The sequence below is a fragment of the Sphaeramia orbicularis genome, chromosome 6 (assembly GCF_902148855.1).
Source record: "Sphaeramia orbicularis chromosome 6, fSphaOr1.1, whole genome shotgun sequence".
Classification (NCBI taxonomy): domain Eukaryota; kingdom Metazoa; phylum Chordata; class Actinopteri; order Kurtiformes; family Apogonidae; genus Sphaeramia; species Sphaeramia orbicularis.
The window spans coordinates 27,137,800-27,157,411 of record NC_043962.1 but is presented as its reverse complement, the minus strand read 5'-3'; the positions used below and the strand labels follow the sequence as shown (position 1 = coordinate 27,157,411).

At 41.1% G+C, this 19,612-nt stretch overlaps 2 protein-coding genes across 2 annotated transcripts; one reads left to right on the top strand and one right to left on the bottom strand.

Moving 5' to 3' along the window:
• The first annotated feature begins 8,571 nt into the window (after positions 1-8,571).
• Positions 8,572-14,486, top strand: LOC115421597 (deoxyribodipyrimidine photo-lyase). The gene is made up of 9 exons (XM_030137556.1): positions 8,572-8,937; positions 10,097-10,745; positions 10,872-11,183; positions 11,278-11,450; positions 11,546-11,630; positions 11,719-11,951; positions 12,346-12,540; positions 12,645-12,870; positions 13,649-14,486. The coding sequence occupies exons 1-9, from the start codon at positions 8,704-8,706 to the stop codon at positions 14,191-14,193; spliced, it is 2,652 nt and encodes an 883-aa protein (XP_029993416.1). The 5' UTR covers positions 8,572-8,703; the 3' UTR covers positions 14,194-14,486.
• Positions 14,487-15,125: 639 nt separating this feature from the next.
• Positions 15,126-19,368, bottom strand: gcsha (glycine cleavage system protein H (aminomethyl carrier), a). Its single transcript, XM_030137411.1, has 5 exons — positions 19,187-19,368; positions 18,903-18,985; positions 18,731-18,794; positions 18,214-18,345; positions 15,126-15,706 (listed from the first exon to the last, which is right to left on the bottom strand). The coding sequence occupies exons 1-5, from the start codon at positions 19,335-19,337 to the stop codon at positions 15,609-15,611; spliced, it is 528 nt and encodes a 175-aa protein (XP_029993271.1). The 5' UTR covers positions 19,338-19,368; the 3' UTR covers positions 15,126-15,608.
• Between the last annotated feature and the right edge of the window lie 244 nt (positions 19,369-19,612).

The window sequence follows — 19,612 nt, the reverse complement described above, 5'->3', positions numbered from 1 at the left end:
CGCTCTGGTCTCATCTCTTTGGTCTAACAGAGGGAAGCCATTTTGTGACTGTTGTGGTATGCAAGGGTGTCAGTGTGTTATATATGTGTCTCATATTCCAGGTTATATGTTGGGAGGTGGTGGTGTGTGTATGGCTTGAAGGCTTTTGATGTGCAACCGTGTGTGTGTAACACAACGGTGTGTGGAAGGCGTTTGGTGAATGGAGCCATGACCTCTGGGGTCACTTCATTAATTACATCTGTGACATTCAGCCAGATGAGTTTCCTTTGTGACTAAATGATATGATGAATATTAACGACCTTGGATGAATTACACTGCTGCTCCTGCTCCTGCTGATGATGATAATGTGTTTTACGACTCTGGGAGAGAGGGGAGGAAAATTGCACACCACAGCATATTTAGGACACAGAGATTTTCATATGCAACATTTCAAAGATCACAGCATAAATTGGTAGGAAAATTTTTTTTATTATTTTTGTGTTTTTTTTGTGTAAAACTTTGCAGTGGTTAATGAGACAACTTGCAACAGAGAAAAACTTCTGTTAACATAGGAATGTGTTGATCATTTAGTGTCTCAATCACAACACTGTATCTGCTACTTGTTCTCTAGCTGAAAGCCACTCTTAACAACATTAAACAGAAGAGCAAGAACAGGAAAGGTTACCGTGAAACAGTTCTGACTGAGGTAGCAGGGGAAAACAAACATACATAGTGAGAACAGAACAATAGCAAAGTAAACACAGAAGAGGGAAGACGATAGCTTCGTAGCTAATGATAGCCATCTTAGAAAGTCATCCTGATAAAGTGATCCCCCACCATTTCTCCTTCTCCCTGTCCTCCCCCTCTTAATCAAATGAATGCTGTGCAGCTGGTGGGGTTGCGGCAAAAAGGGGTACGAGTGTGTGTGGAAAGGAGTTGGGGGGTGCGCGGGTGGGGGGGTGGCGGGGAGGTGGGGCTTTGAGGGATGGCGTGAAATTATTGCCTGCTGGTGTATATGTGTCGCTGGGGGTAGTAGGGTAGAGTAGGGGGTTGGGCTGGGGAGGGGGGGGTGTAATGTCATTGCCTGCTGGTGTATCTGTAGTGGGGGCTCATTTAGATTTAGATTGGTTATGTGAGGAGAGAGCTGAAAGGCCAGCTCATGTTTATGCATGAATCCCAAAGCATACTGCTGTGGTGGAGCCCTGAGTTAAAGACACAGAGCTGAAATACATTCGCACATTTAGATACAGCTCTGCTTCTTTGGATAAGGCTTTGGTGGAAGCAACGGTGTGATATCAGATACATTTCAATCAGTGTTTGTGCATAGGTCTGTTTGTGACATTTATTTGCCAGTCTGTGCCTATGTGTGTGTACTGATATAGATTAAACCCCTGTGCAATTGAATTTCACAGAGGGTTCTTTATCTAAAAAATCCCCAAAAAACCTGTTTTCCAATTTTTGTTTTAAATATGGTACCATAATTATCTACTACCTACTGTGAACAGCCAATTGCTTTTCTACCTTCCACAGCAGATACAGAGTTATACACAGTACATGGGTGCTTCCCACATTACACTCACTCACACAGAGAGTAATCAGTAAATGTCTTTGAAGGAGAGTTTGTTCAGCACTTCATCAGGTATAAAGTGGTTTTTATTTGGAAATGTGGTCCCTATCCATCTTTTAAATGACTTTTTAATGGTCGTCACACCATCCTAATCAATCATGTAGCTGAGCTAGCCTGCAAGCCCAAATACACTCGATTTATAATTCCTACATTCTGCTGCAAAAAACTGACACTCTGTACCTTCTGTCTCTGATCTACTGTAAATGAACAGAAGGTATATAAAATGTCTCTCTGATTTTGTGAAAACATTAGAAAGACTTCCTACATCAAGCTCCAGCATTTGAGTTATGTGCTACACACAGTAATCTGTCTTTATGGCATGGGTGCACTATGGGCTGCTCTCACTACTTGTTATTATTTTACAGAGATACTGCTGGTTATTGTCCTTTGGTGTCTCTTTTTTAAGGCCCACTTTTTGTGAGCCCCACATCCTCCCCCATGAACAGTGGCACCCCTCTGTCAGTCCCCCTTTAGTACTTTACATCTATAATGAGATACAAATACGCATCAGCAGGACAGTGTCTACGCCACGCGTCACTGTGTGAATATTACTCACACTTATTAGCTGGATTATGTTAATCTTTACACTCTCTGCTCACAGACAACAGACTCTCCATGATACGGGGGTGGTCACGGAACTAAGCGTGTGCTGTCGTGTGTTTGTGTATGTGTGTATGGCTGCATGTGTGTGTTGGAGTGATTGCCATGTTGTCAAATTGATCTGCATGTGAAAAGGCAGTCTAATTACATCACTTATGCAAATGAGAAATGCATGTATGCATGCATACACATACACACCTCTGACAGCTTACTACAAAGGTCAAAAAGACACTGTGAGCCCTTATTGACAAACACAGAGTGGCATCACCACCTGTCAGAGACAGACATGTTTTGACACAATGCATACAAGTCACAGTGGATATTTTGATAGATCCTCTTCAGATAAAAAAAGAGTGGATGGGTCAAGCTCACAGTAGGCTTGAGCAGTTAGCTTGTTATTGGAAAATGTCTGAATGCATATCCAGTGATTAGTCTTTTTTCAGACTGAAACATTGATAGTATCCCTGTTGCAATGATTGATTGAGTCTGACACATTTTAATTACGCCCAAATTAAATGAATCGGCTGGCGGACTATAAAACATTGCTGTTTAATAACGAGCCCCTCCATTTGCCTTTTTTTTTTTCTTCCTTCATCCAATCCCATTTTGGCTGCCCGCACCAAATAACCTCTCTCCATTTAATGATATGCAAATGAATTTTCATGAACCCCATGATCCCATGCGATGATTAAACTGAGATGACATTAGCTGCCATGCTGCTGCCACTGTCAGTGTTTCCGTCTACCTCCTTTCTCTCTTCCTATCTCTACCATCTTTTCGTATCCACGACAACGGCCAACTGGTGATATTAAGGGGCTCATTGTCACCATTCCCTTATGAATTTTCTTTGTGAGCAGAGAAATCCTGCACATCCAGGGTTACTTCAGAGGTTTTCCAGTGGTAGCAGAGATGGAGCAATAGAGCACATAATGTTAGCTCACCCACCTCTAGCAGAAGTGCTACGCCAAACACAGACAGTGCATCTTAGAGCAGTATACAATTATTGCAGTGCAGAAACATATAGAAGATTCTGGTAACCTTCCACATCTCTACATTTTCTACATCCAGTGCTCCCCTCCCTCCGCTCCGTCTCAGTCTGGATCCAGCTCCACCTCTGCTGTCGTTTATTGTACTCCATTTGCATAATGAAGCCCAGGCTTAATTAAGATCCCACTGGAGTCTGGAGCCAAGGATGAAGGCAAGAAGGATGAGGACGAGGGGAGGGGAGGATCCAGCGTTCCTTAGCTTATCCGCACGTGTCCAAATAGGAGGCTCAATTTGAGGGGGGAGAAAAGCGTTGACGAGCGATTAAATCGCTAATTATGATCGGCTGTTAGAATTAGTGTGTGGCTGTTAATTAGCTGCAGATGATGCCCAGACAGTTGCCCGCCCCTGACGACTGCAGCACCCTCCCTGACTGGCAATAGAGGAACACAGCTTGACACCCTGAAGATGATGCCAACACTTCCCTCCCTTTAACATACACAGCAGTCTGAGGGGATATCCCTTTAAGAGCATCCCAGGTGTGCATGTTCAGGGAAGAGGTTCTCATTCTTGTTCGCCCACTCCCACTGTTCTTCATTAAGCACAAAATTTCTCATTTTTTCTTCTTCAGTGTCCTGTATTTTGCTTATTAGTCCTCTTCCTTTACATACTCCTCCATAGTGGAATGGTACACTCTATCGTTGTAGTTCTTTGGAATGGGCAGCAGCTTCCGTTTAGCACAGCAGTTGGCACTGGGCAGAGTTGGCATCAAGGAAACGCATTTAGTCCAAATTCTCCACTGTATGTGCATGTTTGGTTCCAACGTTCAGGTACTATTTCATGTCCGCATTTCCTGCGCTTTTGTACAGCTTCCTTTGGCGCCAGTGAATGCCTCCCGGTTTGCGCTTGGCATGGTGCCATCTCTGTTTCTGGTCCTTCCCTTGAGGCGATGCCACCGCGGAAAACATTTAAGGCATTCGAAATCTTCTGCTCACCGTATGGAGGTTTCTGTTTGCAAATGTGTCTTATGTTGGCTTGGCAGTGTGCCATCTTCCTCGCTGTGCTTTTACAGCCCACGAAAAGATGCCATCACAGAATCGCTGGCAACGGTTGCCTGGGCACCTCTTCTTGGCTTTGTCCAAGCAAACAAACAGTGATTAGCGGCAAATCCTCAAGGGTAAGTCTTCTTGTCTTCGAATGAGACAGGTCTCCACCGTTCGCCTTCATTGCTTTGGGTATGGCACGACTGGAGCCTGGCATGATGCCCGCTGGCTGGCACACAGAGGTTGGGATAAAAAGAAAGAAAAGTCCGAAGACGGATAGAATGCAACAATTTTCCCGCAGGTGTTTTGTCTTGTATGATCAGCGGTCATCATGGTCAAACAATATAGTAACTAGTTAACATCCTACTGTGCTTCTCCTCCGTCTACATCTGACTCATCCTCTGTCTGCTGGCATCTCTCTGACTCCTATGCTTCGCTATCCTCTTGTATATCTTTCTTTTCGGTGCCCGTGCTGCTGTTCATTTTGCCCCATTGTGCCTGTGCCAATGAAGGTGGCATCAGGGTAGCAGTATGGAGGTCTGTTTCTCTTCCTCTTCCATTCTTATTCTCTTCGCCCCTTCGCCCATGCCCATGCCCGCCCCCGCTCAAGTCCTGACTGGATGGCACTGTGCCAACCTGCCACCGCCATCGCTCTCATTTGTAGCTCATCCCTTCTTTGCCCTTCCCCCTGTCTCTACATTTCCATCCCTCTCTCTTCTCCTCATTTCATTCATACACTTTCTGAATCATTTACTCTCTGAGTAGGTTTGAAATGTTGTTGGTTGCTAAGTTTACAAACACACAACCGATAATTCTTAAAAACCACGTACTGAAATATCACGTAGCGTTTTGTCTTTGTTGTCATCTGGGAGACATTTCGGCACCTGAAGGAATAGTAGTGTCTGCCCTATAGGTAATTACTACAGCAGTAACTTATTCCACTGAGACAAGAGGAGGAAGACAAAGAGAGAGCTCTGAGTTTGCAGAAAGCTTATGTTGTTTTAATTAACTTTTACCAACCCCCATCATGTGCATATCCTTACACTTTTGTAGGAGCCTTGTTGAAGCTGATCTTGTTTAACACACACTATAAAAGCATACAATTGATCTAATTCTCAGTAAAATCGATTAAGTATCATTGACCTCATCTACTTTACCAATATGACCCTGCTCACTTATTTTTTTTCCACTTTAATCTCTTGTGTCAAACAAAAGCTGCCAGTGGTGGTGGAGCTATTAAGCAAATACTCTCATTAGTACACAAAACATAATGAATATGCAAATGATGTGTGTAATTTATGCATGGGCTGAGAGCCTTCCTTTCTTTTCAGTCCTCTTTTGTATGCACTCTATTTATATCCTTTTTCCTTAAAACTTCACATTCTTGTGCCAATTTCTCTATTTTTTCAGCCCACATCCTGTGAATGAATCCATGAGGGATTTTTTAAGGTCTTACTACTATCTCTTTTATATTTTGTACTCCTCTTTGCTCATTTTTGATTGCCTTAAGTAAGATTTGCAGTTTCTAATAGTGTTTCAGAGTTGCTTTTTCTTGGTTTGCTTTTTTCTTGCTCATAGCTGGGCCTCTCCAAATACAAACCCTGAAGAAATGCATTAAATCAACAACTGAGTGTTTGAACAAGGTCGTTTTTTCCAGTAAGATGAATACTGAACACTCTATCCAGTGAATCACACCCAGACTTGACTGTGTGTCATGCTGTGTTTTCCCTTTGTCCCTTTGTGACTGTGTTGATCTTAATGTGTGGTCCAAACTGTGTGGTAAATTGAAACGTGTCCTGATAGACGGTGACTAGCTTTGCTCCTGTCTAGGATAAACACCTATAATACTCCGGCTCCCTTGGCAATCACCATAGCAACAAACTGTGGTACCCACGTGAGTTGCATAATAAGATGTTCCCTAAGACCATGGACCATAAAGCAGCGACAAACTAGACACCCACAGCAATGAATGTGAATCAGAAAATAACCATTGAAATGTCAAACTTCACCTCTGACTCATGCCACACCAATCTTTAATGTGTATCAATACCTTTTCATCAGACAACACATGCTCTCAATTGCACAATGCACTGTCTTTCTGTCTCTCCAGACCTTAACAGGTGCTGATGAGCTGCAGTCAATGATTGTAATGAGCTATCGATCACCGTGGGAAAACAGAGGGACAGAGAGGGGTGAGGGAGGTAGGGGGAACCGGAGGACACACACAACAGAAGGAGGTGGACTGCCTGAAAAAGCAACTTCAGATGAACTAAATGGAGACAAGCTACCTAAGACAAGGTATCAATACATGCTTTAATCAAGTCCTCATCTCTCATTGTTCTGCTTAAAATAGAGTTTATTGGAAAGTGCTTTCTACCAGCACAAGTTAAAACAAACTGTCCAAGTCATAGCAGCTATTGAACTGGCTGATCTGTTCAGGATGACCATGCAGACATGCTTGTCATGACCGAGACCAGATGCCAGTGAATGGCACTGACGCAGTATCTCTATTTTCCTCTTTTTTGTGCTGTGTGCATGGAGTGGAGGCAGACAGCTTTAGGAAAGGGGGAGGTGCATTGTGTGTGTCGTGTGTGTTGGCTGGCGTTTCAGATAATGAAATGCAGCAGGGAACAAAGAGCTGGGGGCCCCTATTCTCTGTGCTGCAGCTTCATTTTCACTCCCGTCAGTCTATGATTCTTCCATACCCTCTTTCTTGTGTGTGCGTACATGTGTGTGTTTATGTTTGTATGGGCGGTTGTTGTGTGTGTACGAACGTCCCCTCCTCCTCCTCCTGTTAGTATTCTGCATGGCAGATCCCCCTAATGTAATAACTGTGTCTGCATGTCTAATTTACAGCAGGAGAGAGTAAATAGCCTGTGGTTAATTACAGTACGTGTGTATGTGTATGTGTGTGTGTGTCTACGCATGTGTCTACATGCGCGTGGGTGTGTCAGAATGATTTATGAGTTGCAAATAGCTACACCAGTGGCCCGTTTCTCCTCACTTAGTTTTTAATCTGTCTTTCCATTAATTTTCCTGGAGACGTTATTATGGTTTTATAACAGTGTGCACGAGGATGCACATGTGAGTGCACATATGTGTTAATGAGACAGAGGTGTGGACATTTTGTGAGGATCGAGGCTACATGGACACCTGGACTACTCTTAGCTTTGCTACTTTCCTGTTCTCTGTTTCCTTGTCTTCCTTTTCCGTTTTCTCTTCTCTTCCGGTGTTTCACTCACTCTCTTCATTGAAAGCCACAATGAACACAGATCTTTATTGACAGTACACGGTAGAACATGGAAACAGCAGGTCAATCCGTTTAGCCCAAGGGCCGATACACCAATTCACCAATTTGTCAGTGTTAGTTTGAGAGAGAAAAGCAGCTAATCTCTTCTCTCTGCTCTCTATTGATCACACACTTAGACTCCACTTCTCTGTCTAAACACTATTGATTCTCTCTCTCTCTCAATCTCTTTCTCTCTCTCCCTCTATTCTGTCTTGCTCTCTCTACACATACCACAGCTTTCAACACATCTTTCCTTCATATATTCCTCCTTCTCTGATAAAAGCTTGAATACCTCAAACTGTAAGTCCTTGCACATGAGGCCTTGTGTCACATTTTTGATACATGCCAGAGCCGTACTCTAGCATAAAACACCTTAAAAGGACACTGATGAACTTCAGAAATAAATACAGATGGAGCTTATCAAGTATGCAAAGCATTTTATAGTTTCTTCTTCAAGTCTCACAAATCATAGTTTCCCTGCTGAGCGAATTCAAAAGCGTACGCATGGTCTCATTTAAAAAATCAATTACTTAGCAACCCCTCTACAGCTTGAATACAGCCCATGATTAAAAATTCACTACTGGGTACACTGTCTCGTGGCTTTGTTTTTCAGTCTCACATCACAGGGTGCACTTGAAAAGGACCACATTCCTGCGAAGATGAAGGCTTTGTGAAATTACAGAATGACCGTCTCTTGAGAGCTGTCAACCAACAACAATCAAAATTAAACCAAAGATCTATGTTTGGTTGTAATTAATTTGAGGGTACCCCACTGTTAAAAACACTTTTGTTAATAGATTCAGTAAGGTAGAGAAATGGGCAGTATACAAGAAGTGGGGAGACAGATATTCTTACAATCATATTTCTAACTTAATTTCAAATTAATTTAATGCAAAGTGTTTAAACCCAACTGTTACTCGAGTAGTAAAACAGCATGGCACCGATGAGTGTCTATTTAGTCATTTGTTAGACTTGTACACCCTCTATTGGTGATATTGACTCATTACCTTTGGTTTTGCTGGTTACAAAACACTAACACATGGCTTGTGTAACTCAAAATCAGCTGTTTTTGTAACAACGGACCATGGAACAGAATGGGATATGAATAATTCCTGTTTGACACAGTATATTTACTAGTTTTGTCTTTTTTTGAGCTACGTTTTTCACCTTTTTAGTCGAAGATGTCTCCTTTAGCGGCTGCCAGTGGGGATGATAGTAAAGCTCTGGTGAGGAAGATGTTGAGGGAAGTACTGGTGGGTCGAGAGGATCCAGAGGGGTTCTTCGCCCTGTGTGTGTCCGTCCTCGGGTACCAGGACACCCGGTCACAGTTCCTGTCTCTTATCCAGCCCCTGTCCACGGCCAACAGGTCCCTCCATTCGACCCTCACCTCCATCTACAAGGAATATTTCTCTAAGGTAAATGACAGTTGGTTGAACTTTACTTACATACTTCGCTTAAGTCACTGTTTTGACAGGTGCAAACAAAGAAGTGAGAGTTTATCATTGAACTTTAGTAATGTACATGTAACACTGTAGTTGTAACCTTAGGGTACCCAAGTACCAAACAATTACACGTGGAAAAAAGAAATTCATTAAAATCGTTACTGTTCACTACATCAGCTAGCTAGTTGTGCTAACTAGCTTTAAGATATAGCATAAATAGTTAATTGAACGCTAACTACATGGATTTAAATTTCTTTTAGTTGCATCAAATTGGTCACTTTTAACATACTTACCCTCTAGTTAGTTATTTTAAAGTAGGACGTGTACAAAAGTTGTCAAAATGTATAAAACTAAGAAAAAAATAACATCAAATTAGCGCTTTTTTCAAAAACATACGAGCTAAAACTGGAAACTGTCTTGGAATCTAGTGCTGCATTCACTGACAGTTGGGAAAAATACAAAAAAGAAAATCTGTGTAAATTTGGGAAAATTTCATCCTTTTGGTAACTTTTCAATCTGCTGTACGTTTGTTGTTTACTGTCTAGGAAAGTAACTAGTTTTTAGTTTTTAGAGTTGCATAATCTGAAGTACCACTTATGGGTGTGTGGAGTCTTGTTCCAAATACTTTAATTGACAATTCTAATTATATGATGAAGAGTGTTAGTATTGTCTCCTAGTCATAATGCACTTTCATTATCACCTTGTGACCTAAACCTTTGAAATGATCAAATAATAGCCTACTACATGAAATAAGTATTTTTGTAAATGAAGATATCAAAGTAGTGTATTTGTTTTCTTCAAATTGTAGCAAAGATAGATTATTGTTCATGGAAAGAGAATGGATGAGAAACATGTGGGGAGGTTTACTGAAGTTATGTTACAACTTTTTTCTTTTTTTTTTTTTGTCTGCACAGATATATTCTCCAGTACCGGCCCTGACTATTGGCAAATAAGATTACATTTCACTTTGGCAGTGGCCCATGTTTATCTATTGTGTCATATTAAAGGATGATTCCAAGTGTGCTTGTGATTGAAAATGCAAGAATGTCAAGATGAAAGACTGAGACACTTTAGAACAAGTCATATTTACTAATTTAAAGAGTTCTTTACCCTTTTTCATATTTAATTGCAGGCTGAAGATGATGACCTACAACTTGCCCTGGCTCTCTCTCTACTGGACACAGAAGATCAGATGTCAGTCTGTAGCCAAGGCTCCCAACATCAGCAAATTAATGGCAGCTCAAGTCAGAGTAGCCTTCTTCAAGCTACCTCAGTGTCTCACACTCAGGGAGGCAGCTACAGCCAGATAGCAGCAATAAGAAGCCAAAGAAAAAATGCTAGTTCATTACAGAGTGGGCACCACAGCAAGATGAGCCCCCAAGAGACCGCCCAAAACTGTGATCTTGATAAAGACACACAAGAGTTAAAGATGAGTCCAATGGTTTGTGTTTCTAGACAGTCCTCCTCATTTTCCAAGCAGGACACATGTCAAGGAGGTGTCCAAATGATGGAGAAGGGAGATTCAAATGAGTTGGAGAAACCAAAACGCTCAAGGAACAGGAGACAGCGGCGTAAAGGTGGCGACAAACAGGTTGTAGGTGTTCCCTGTAGTCCATCTGGCCTGCCACCAGTTTTACTCTGGTTTCGAAGGGACCTGCGACTTTGTGATAACCCTGCAATTATAGGCTCGTTAGAGGTTGGTGCCCCTGTCATCCCTATCTTCATTTGGAGCCCAGAAGAGGAGGAAGGACCTGGAATGACTGTGGCTATAGGAGGAGCCTGTAAGTTCATTTAGAGATTGAGGAACCACTTAGTTCAAAACATGAAAGAAAACTATGTGCATATTCTCATTGTCTGTTACAGTACCTATCCCTTTATTCTGGAATCCTTATTTTCTTTTCTAACAGGTAAATATTGGCTTCATCAAGCTTTGTCCTGTTTGTCTTCATCTTTGGAGAGGATTGGCAGCCATCTTGTCTTCCTCAAAGCCAATGGAGAAGGGAATGATGTTGGATCGTCTTTGCATACTCTCAGGGAGCTGGTAAAAGTGACTGGGGCAAGAACAGTACTGGCTAATGCCCTCTATGAGCCCTGGCTGAAAGACAGGGATGACAAAGTGGTGTCAGCTCTGCAGAAAGACGGTGTTGAATGCAAGATGTATCACTCATACTGTCTCCGAGATCCTTATTCTGTCAGCACAAAGGGGGTGGGACTAAGAGGTAAGTCATAGAAACTGGTATTCTCACTATTTGTGATAAATATTAAAACTTAAACATGAATATGCAGTAAAAAATTTTTCATTTGTTAATTCAGGGATAGGTTCAGTGTCTCACTTCATGAGCTGCTGTAAACAGAATCCAGGGTCTGCCATAGGTGTTCCCCTTGACCCTCCTGAATCTCTTCCCACGCCTGCCCACTGGCCTCAGGGTGTGTCTTTGGACATGCTTGGACTGGCGCGAATGCCCCGCAGGAAAGATGGCACCGTGGTTAGTGGCCACAGCAAGAGAGTATTACAAGTCAGCCCCAACATACAATGGGTAAAATCATATGATCCTAAAAATCTTCTTGTGTTCACTTTTAGATTGACTGGGCTGCTAACATTAGAAAATCTTGGGATTTCAGTGAAGAAGGAGCACAAGTCCGGTTAGAGGCTTTCCTACAAGATGGTGAGGCGCTTTGCTTTCATCTTGTAAAAATATTGTCTAATATGATTAGTTTGAAAGTAGCACTGATCATAATTCTCATGTTTCTTAGGTGTGTATAGGTACGAGAAAGAGTCAGGTAGAGCTGATGCACCAAATACCAGCTGTCTGTCCCCCTACCTCCATTTCGGTCAGTTAAGCCCACGCTGGCTCCTGTGGGATGCCAAAGCAGCTCGCTGTCGACCCCCAAAGTTTCAGCGCAAACTGGCCTGGAGAGATTTGGCATACTGGCAACTAACACTATTTCCTGATCTTCCCTGGGAATCCCTTAGACCTCCATATAAGGTATGAATTAGAAATGGATACTTTTTGTTGTTTAGTCAGACAAAACATGTTCTGCAAGGTTTAAGTATGTAACATACAGTAAGCCCAGCATTATTACTAAGTAAACCTAAGTAAATCGGGACACAAATGCAAAATGAGTGTGTGTTTAATCACCTGGAAGGAAGTTACTACTGCTACTGTCTGTAGAAAGTAGAAATACCTGAAAAGTAATCCAAAAAAAATTTAATAATGTAATTATCTAAAAATTAGCTGTGTGTAGAGTGATGGTTTATTAAATAATAGACAAAAATGTTGTGAATAACCACTGAGCTTACTATAAAATCATGTAATAACAGATAATACTGTAAAGATGTGTATTTATTATGAAAGGTCATTCACTCACTGGATCTTGCAGGCCCTACGATGGAGTAATGATCGTGGCCACCTGAAAGCCTGGCAGCGAGGGCGAACAGGCTATCCTCTGGTGGACGCAGCCATGAGGCAGCTGTGGCTGACAGGATGGATGAACAACTACATGAGACATGTGGTAGCTTCCTTCCTGATTGCATATCTCCATCTGCCCTGGCAGGAGGGCTATCGCTGGTTCCAGGTGAGACTTGCATGTACACAGCAACAAAATACTCTCACAGCAAGCAACATGTAAAAGATCACACTGTGTAAAACACTTTACATTGGACACTTTATCATTTCTAGGACACCCTGGTGGATGCAGATGTTGCCATAGATGCTATGATGTGGCAGAATGGGGGCATGTGTGGCCTGGATCATTGGAATTTTGTCATGCATCCTGTTGATGCAGCAATGACCTGTGACCCAAACGGCAGCTTTGTGAGGAAATGGTGTCCCGAACTCGCAAATCTGCCTGATGACCTTATCCACAAACCATGGAAATGTCCTGCATCTATGCTACGGCGTGCAGGTAAGCAATGTGGCCTTTTCAGTCACCTGATCAGTGTGGCCTTTTCAGTCACTTGCAGGAAGTAATGAAAGAGAAATATTTACCGTAAGTTTTGGTATATGTACTTAAATATTAATTTTTACTATATATATATTTGGACATAAATATCTGCACTTCCTCTTCCTTACATTTTCAAACAGGTTTGCTACTTTTTAATGCATCTGAGGAGAATTATCAGCTACTTTTATGTTGCATTATTGTGTCTTCTGAGCATCAAAACTGGAAAATGCATTAACACATAAACAAAACAGTCACATTGTTTACCCATTGTTGGAAATTGCTCAGCTGCAATAAGATGAAAGAAAAAAGGAGACCGGGCCATAGTGAAAATGAGCCGTAATGTCTTTTCCTGACTTTGAAAGCTGAACTGCACATTGGAGCAAAGTTAATATTCATCATTTTCAGTATATTGTGTTTTTTTTGTTTGTTTTAATAAGTTTTAATGGTCATTGCTTTGCATTAATGTAGTATAAGATTAATTTAAATTTGCACTGAAACTGAATTGTCAAACGCTATTTTTTACTTTCATATGTCGAGTACATTTCACAATCACATTGCACAATCTGCACTTTTTCACTATTAATTCTGTGAAGAAGTTGAATCAGTACATCTATGTTTACCAGAGTATTTTTACTAGTAGAATTATCTGTACCTTTCTGTTAAGAATGTGTATATTTGTCACTACAAGCTGATGCCATCTTACCAAAGAAATTTCCTGTCTTTGCTTTTTTCTCTTCAGGTGTGTTGTTTGGCCAAACCTATCCTGAACGAATAGTTACAGACCTGGAGGGGCAAAGGAGTCAATCTCTGCAAGATGTAGCCCTGGTCCGGAAAGAATATGGACAGTATGTGGACAAGCGCACAGGCTGTGACTTGGTGCCTCTGCCGCCACGTCTGGTCTCTGAGGCACTGGGACTGTCGCACCAAGAAGAGGGCGCAGTGACTGTAGGCAAGCAGTTCCTCCTGCCCGTAATAACCCGCATGGAATTCAAACACCAGTTAGAAGATCCAGATGCAGATGCCGCGTCAAATCCATACAATGCTGTTCTGAAGGGCTATGTGAGCCGCAAGAGGGATGAGACCATTGCTTTCCTTAATGAGAGAGACTTTACTGCCAGTGTGATGTATGAGGGAGCTCAGAGGAAGGAAAGAATGGAGAGTGATTACCGTAGAATGCAGGGACTCCCTCGGCCTCCTGCACCTCGAGGCAGGGCCAGACGAACTCCAACGGCCAAAGACAAGTTCTCTATAGTGCCAGGTGGTGTGGTAACTTCACTCAGATGACAGAGAATTAAACCTTAACCCTTTATCGGGCAAATGGCTATTTTTGGTCATTTCAGCATGCATTGCAAGATAGTGACAGCAACAGTTCCAGTGAGGACAGTGAGGCAATAATCTCAGGTCCGAAGTGGTCTACAGGGTCTGTAAGGTCCACCTCTGCATAAACAGTGAGGGTACTTGCTTTGTTAGGTATCATGAAGTAATGGTACTAATGTAAGGAATGATGTTCAAAGGGATAATGTGGGTGTTGACAGGTGTCTGGATCAGCACTTTTGTTGGTCTGTTATAAAAGTGATGTTCTAATGTTCTAAAATACATGTTCCTTTCACCAAACATGTGTTTTCTTGTAGTTTTAATATTTACTTTTTTTTTGCCACTTATGGGTAAGGAACCAAATATGGTAACTTCATTTATCTTGATTTTCTACATTACACTAATTTCGTTATTTTACAAAAGTGATGGTCTAATGTCCTCGAATAACACACAAAGGTTGAGAATATTTTTATGAGTGCCCTATAAAGGGTTGAGGGTTACATAGTATTAAAGGTCAGATAGCAGTATAATGTATTGTGCCTTTGGTATCGACTCTTCTCTTTATGCACCTTGGTATGTGGGATAAATACATACGTCTGCGATACCTCAAACTTTGAGTGAGGAAAATTGCATTTAATGTGCTAGATAAGAAAAATACATTTAAATCTCTGTGGGTGTATCAAATTGTTGTTTTTTTTTAACTCAATGCATGGGAACTAAGTTACAAGGATTTCTTTTTAGGCTTAAACTCTGTGGATTGGGCAGGGCTTGGATGTCATATTTTGTATTATATAATATTTATATTATTTGAATGAGCTCTTGTATGCATACTGGCTTTTTATTGTCTGTACCACAAAACTGCAATAATGGGTAATAAAAAAAAAAAAGACAAAGTAAACACATTATGTCAGGAAATGTTTATTTTCTATTATACAGGTCCCATTTTCACAGTTTAGCCATCACACATGCATCGCAGACAAACAATATTAATAACACCATAAAGACCAAAGTGCTTTTTTAATCTAACATTATTCTAGAACAGAAATTCAGCTTTTCTTCCAGTGAAATGCCTGGGCACTGTTCTGTTGACTGTGTCTCAGTCCCTTCTGTTTGGGGGTTTGAAGCTGCAAGAACTTGACATGTGATGTTTAGTTATTGCAGACTGACAGAGCCCCTAAGTCTGACTTAAAACAGTAGATAAAGGATTCCTAACGTTCACAAGTCTACTACACTGGCAGGTCAGCAAAGCGGAGCTCATGAACCCCACTACTGGATGCCAAACATAGTGTTGTGAGTGACATAGGCATATCTCGTGCTTCTCCCTGCCAGTTGTGATTGAAAAGGAGAGAGGGGGCATACAGTAGCACTTATTAAGAGGTATTAAGTTAGTCCTCAATGGAGCGAATGTATCTCTCATATGCTGCCTCGTCCATTAGAGCGTCAAGCTCATCAGGCTTGGCAATGGTCATCTTCATCAGCCAGCCTGTATTAAAAGATTAAAAAAAAAAAAACCCTCTGTGATCCATGACTTTAAGAACATGTTTTCAATGTAAAGCCCATCTAGCAGAGCTTCCATATTTAATATAACTACATGATCCAAGCATAATAGTTGAATATTGAAAAGCAGAATATTTTCATTGTATAACCATGCACTAATAATGTAAAAAGCAGTAAAAAAAAAAATAAGTGGATTGTGCATTTCTAAGATGTCAGGTCTTGTCTTGAAAAGCAAGACACACTAATGTAATCAGCCTCACATTCCAAATCATACATCTGCTACCTTCACTTCTGTTTCATTGCTGCCATCTACTGTCCAAAACTATTTTGTTGAAATACAGCTTTCTTGAACTTCTCAACTACCTAAAATTTTATTAGCATCACAGAGAAAACAAATATTTTGTATAATATCTGTAAATTGGCTTGAGAGTCTGGTTTTGACCAGCTTTATATCCTCCTGAGACCCAGCAATGCATTTTTGTCCTCTGCAGGGAACAAAAGTTTCACAGTTTTACTTAATAAATGATGCCCATTGAAAAGGACATTCCATTAAAAAATAAAAATACTTTTTAAAATGTATCTGGAAAAACTGTTGCATTATGCAGTTTCCAATCAAGACAATTGTTTACTGTAAAAAAGCAAAAACTTTCACTTTCCTGGGTCTCAGGAGGATATGTAAAGGGTCATGAGATAACTTTTGTTATGATTTGGTGCTATATAAATAAAATTTCATTTATTGATAATATGTGTATTATTCTTTGTTTTTTTTTTATTTATGCTAGAAATGCTTTAAACAATACCTCACTGAAAGCTTGAGTGGAAATGCAGTGCATTTGAAAATGAAACACAAGCTAATGTGTGGTAGCCTACAAAACTGAACAGACTCTTTGCACAGCCTCCAATTTGTCTGAGCATATAGAACTACTAATAACACAAAACAAGGGTGCAATTAAACAGCCTCAAAAACACACTACAATGAGCTACGGAGTAGTGAGCATGGTGTTTCATGGCAAGGAGCTCTGAAATGACCTTAAGAGCAAAACTGCCCTTTGTTTAGATGTAAGACTGAATGGCCTTTGCCAGTCTGTAAAATGGACCAGATTTTCCAAAAGCCCTATGACCATGAATAGAAACAGACTCACGAAAATTGTTGCGTGTACCGTTTGCCATATTTGCAAAGTAAAAGTACCAAAAGTATGGCTGAAGAGATCCATTACATCTGGTTAGACTGAGTGCAGAAACTATCCATTACAAACTCCACCAGGTCAGTTTGTGTGGACATTATTCAAGGCATCAGCAGTTTACAGTGACATAGTTCACATGAAGGCTTGCACACAGATGAACCCCACCCCATCAATCCCAACCTATGACATTCTGAAAGAACGTACTGTTGTCTAATAAAATGCTCATTAACATGTTTGGATTTGATGGAGTAGTAGAGTGTTCATGCCACCGACCTAAAGAACAGTGTGTGTTGTCCACTACACTGGAGAAGTCAAATTCACTGATGAGATTATAGATTGCACTATGTGTAACATTTTAAAAAAATATATTTTCTGACCACTTTTAGCTTCTACTGTAGTACCAGTAGATAAAGACAGAATTGTTGGGGGTGAGAGAGGTGACATAAAAACCCTGGTTCTCATACAAAACACTGAATCTAGCACAGATTGTAAATGCCAGTGACACAAGGCCATATTCACTTTTGTTGCCACTGTTCAAGGAAAACTCAGTTTTTGTTTAGTAGAACTTAAGTTTTGTTTGAGCAAATAAATTACAATGTCTATTCTTTATTGAACTTCAGGCCAGTGATTCAAATGTAAATCTAAAATGAAATAATATCAAAAGTTCAAAGATTGTTCGCACTTTACAGAGTTAGTGTAAAATATCTTCCCAAAATCTTGGGAGATTGGCTTTCTATGATATACAGTAGTGGAAAGAAGTTCTTGAGCACCCCATGCATTTATGATTAATTGCATTAAGAATCACTCTTAAGTCACTGAACTGTTCCATTCTCCAAACCCACATGCTCCTTTCTGCACATGCACTGTTCTGTTGAGGTCAAAACTGGATGCTTTAACAAAATATTGCCCCTAGAAACACATCCAGGGCATGCTGATGAAACTGTTGAGAATTTAGTTTTGTGATTTTTTTCTTAACAACAAACATATTTGCATTTGATGTGCCTGTCTGATGCAGCCACAGCTTTTAAAATGCCAAAAAAGATTTTTCTGCAACTATAGTATTTCATAGTAACTTGAGATTGTGTACAATTTTAAGTGTGTCCAGGAACTTTTTTTCACTACTGTAGACTGATCAACAGGAGAAAGCTGTAAGAACTGTGTTTAGAGGGTATATAAGACTACCATGAACTTAAAACCTGCTAAATGACCTTAGCCTCAGTTGTGTTTATGCTGAGACGCATTTTGCTTTTACATTTATTTGCTCTATACAACTGTGGACAGGGCTGTCTGTAGTTATGTTTATGCTTACCATCTTTGTAGCAGGATTTGTTTACCAGACCAGGGTTGTCTGCCAGTAGTGCATTGACCTCCACAACCTCTCCAGTCAAAGGGGAGTACAGCTCGCTGGCTGCCTTTACACTCTCCACAGCTCCAAACTCATCTGGGACAGCAGATGTTAAAAAAGAGTAAAACATTTGTAACCACAAATCACAAGCATTACATTTGTTTTTTTAGGCTCATTTCTCAAAACAAATGCACAAAAACAGTTTCTTCTCTTATATTCTCCCGAGACCCAGGAAAATAAAAGTTTAGATGTTTGTTTGTTTTTTCTTCACATTAATAACTGCTTTGATTGGAAACAGCATGACTCACCACTTTTTACAGATACATTTTTAATTTTGTTTTATGGGATGTCCTTAGCAGTGGGCCGTTTTTTTTAAGTAAAGCTTAAGGATAAAACTACATTGATGGCTCTCAGGAGGATATCAACAGGTAATGTCTTTGGCATAAGCCTGGGTAACACCACCATGAACCTTGTAGTCTACCTTGCTGAGCCAGCTGTGTCCCAACCTCTGGAAGTCCACAATAAACTACATCTCCCAGGGCCTCCTGCGAATGGAAAAGGGCAAGGTCAAAGGTGTTGCCGAATGCATTTTCTGTGTTTGCTTGTGCATTTTCGTGTTCATGAGTCTGCAGGTGCATGTTCAGGAAACTTACTTGTGCAAAGTTGCTGATACCGACGGTCCCGACTCCATCGTCTTCTACTCGAATCCATTCGTGCTTGTCTGTAAACTTAAGTGCTGCAAGATAACACAATTGTCTCACAACACAAATAGTCTACCGTGTAAAATTAAACAGAGATACCCGGTCAACACAAAAAGAAAGGATGTTAAACAGAAGCAGAAAAAGCGCCGCTGCCCTTCTCACTAACTTCTGTTCCCCTCTAGCTACCGCTAGTGTTAGCTAACAGGGTACACTGCCACAAATCCGGAGAGAAATACCTGCTGATAACCGGGTAGCGGAGGCTAAAGTTCTTCGGAAATAAAGTCTGGATGACAGTCGCAAAGGAGCAAGCGGTGCCGAGCGTGTAAGTGCAGGCACAACTGTGGAAAAGTTGTTACAGAGGGTGCGGAGGAGCCCACAGGCGGCCATGTCTGTCGCTTACTGATGAGAGCATGGGCTCGTGCTGCTCTTCTTCTCTTTAGGTTATACAAGGCACTCCACAGCGGAGCACTGCCGCCCCCTACTGCTGACTATTAGTATGGATTGGACCGTTTGTGTATTTTACCCCGCCCACCGAAGGGGAGGCAACCCAGATAGCAAATTTATTATGGCTTCAATCTGGCCCAAAACTGGCATGCCATTTTGGCAAAGTTCTGGGCGGATGTATGGCCCAATGGCCCAAAATAGTCAAGCCAAAATCAAAC

Excerpts from the sequence above, each read along its gene's own strand:
- LOC115421597 (XM_030137556.1), top strand. The coding sequence starts at position 8,704 with ATGTCTCCTTTAGCGGCTGCCAGTGGGGATGATAGTAAAGCTCTGGTG. Across the intron at positions 8,938-10,096 it reads ACAAGGAATATTTCTCTAAG|GCTGAAGATGATGACCTACA; the intron begins GTAAATGACAGT and ends ATTTAATTGCAG. Across the intron at positions 11,184-11,277 it reads AAAGGGGGTGGGACTAAGAG|GGATAGGTTCAGTGTCTCAC; the intron begins GTAAGTCATAGA and ends TTGTTAATTCAG.
- gcsha (XM_030137411.1), bottom strand. The coding sequence starts at position 19,337 with ATGGCCGCCTGTGGGCTCCTCCGCACCCTCTGTAACAACTTTTCCACA. Across the intron at positions 18,986-19,186 it reads CGCTACCCGGTTATCAGCAG|CACTTAAGTTTACAGACAAG; the intron begins GTATTTCTCTCC and ends GTTATCTTGCAG. Across the intron at positions 18,795-18,902 it reads GTATCAGCAACTTTGCACAA|GAGGCCCTGGGAGATGTAGT; the intron begins GTAAGTTTCCTG and ends TTCCATTCGCAG.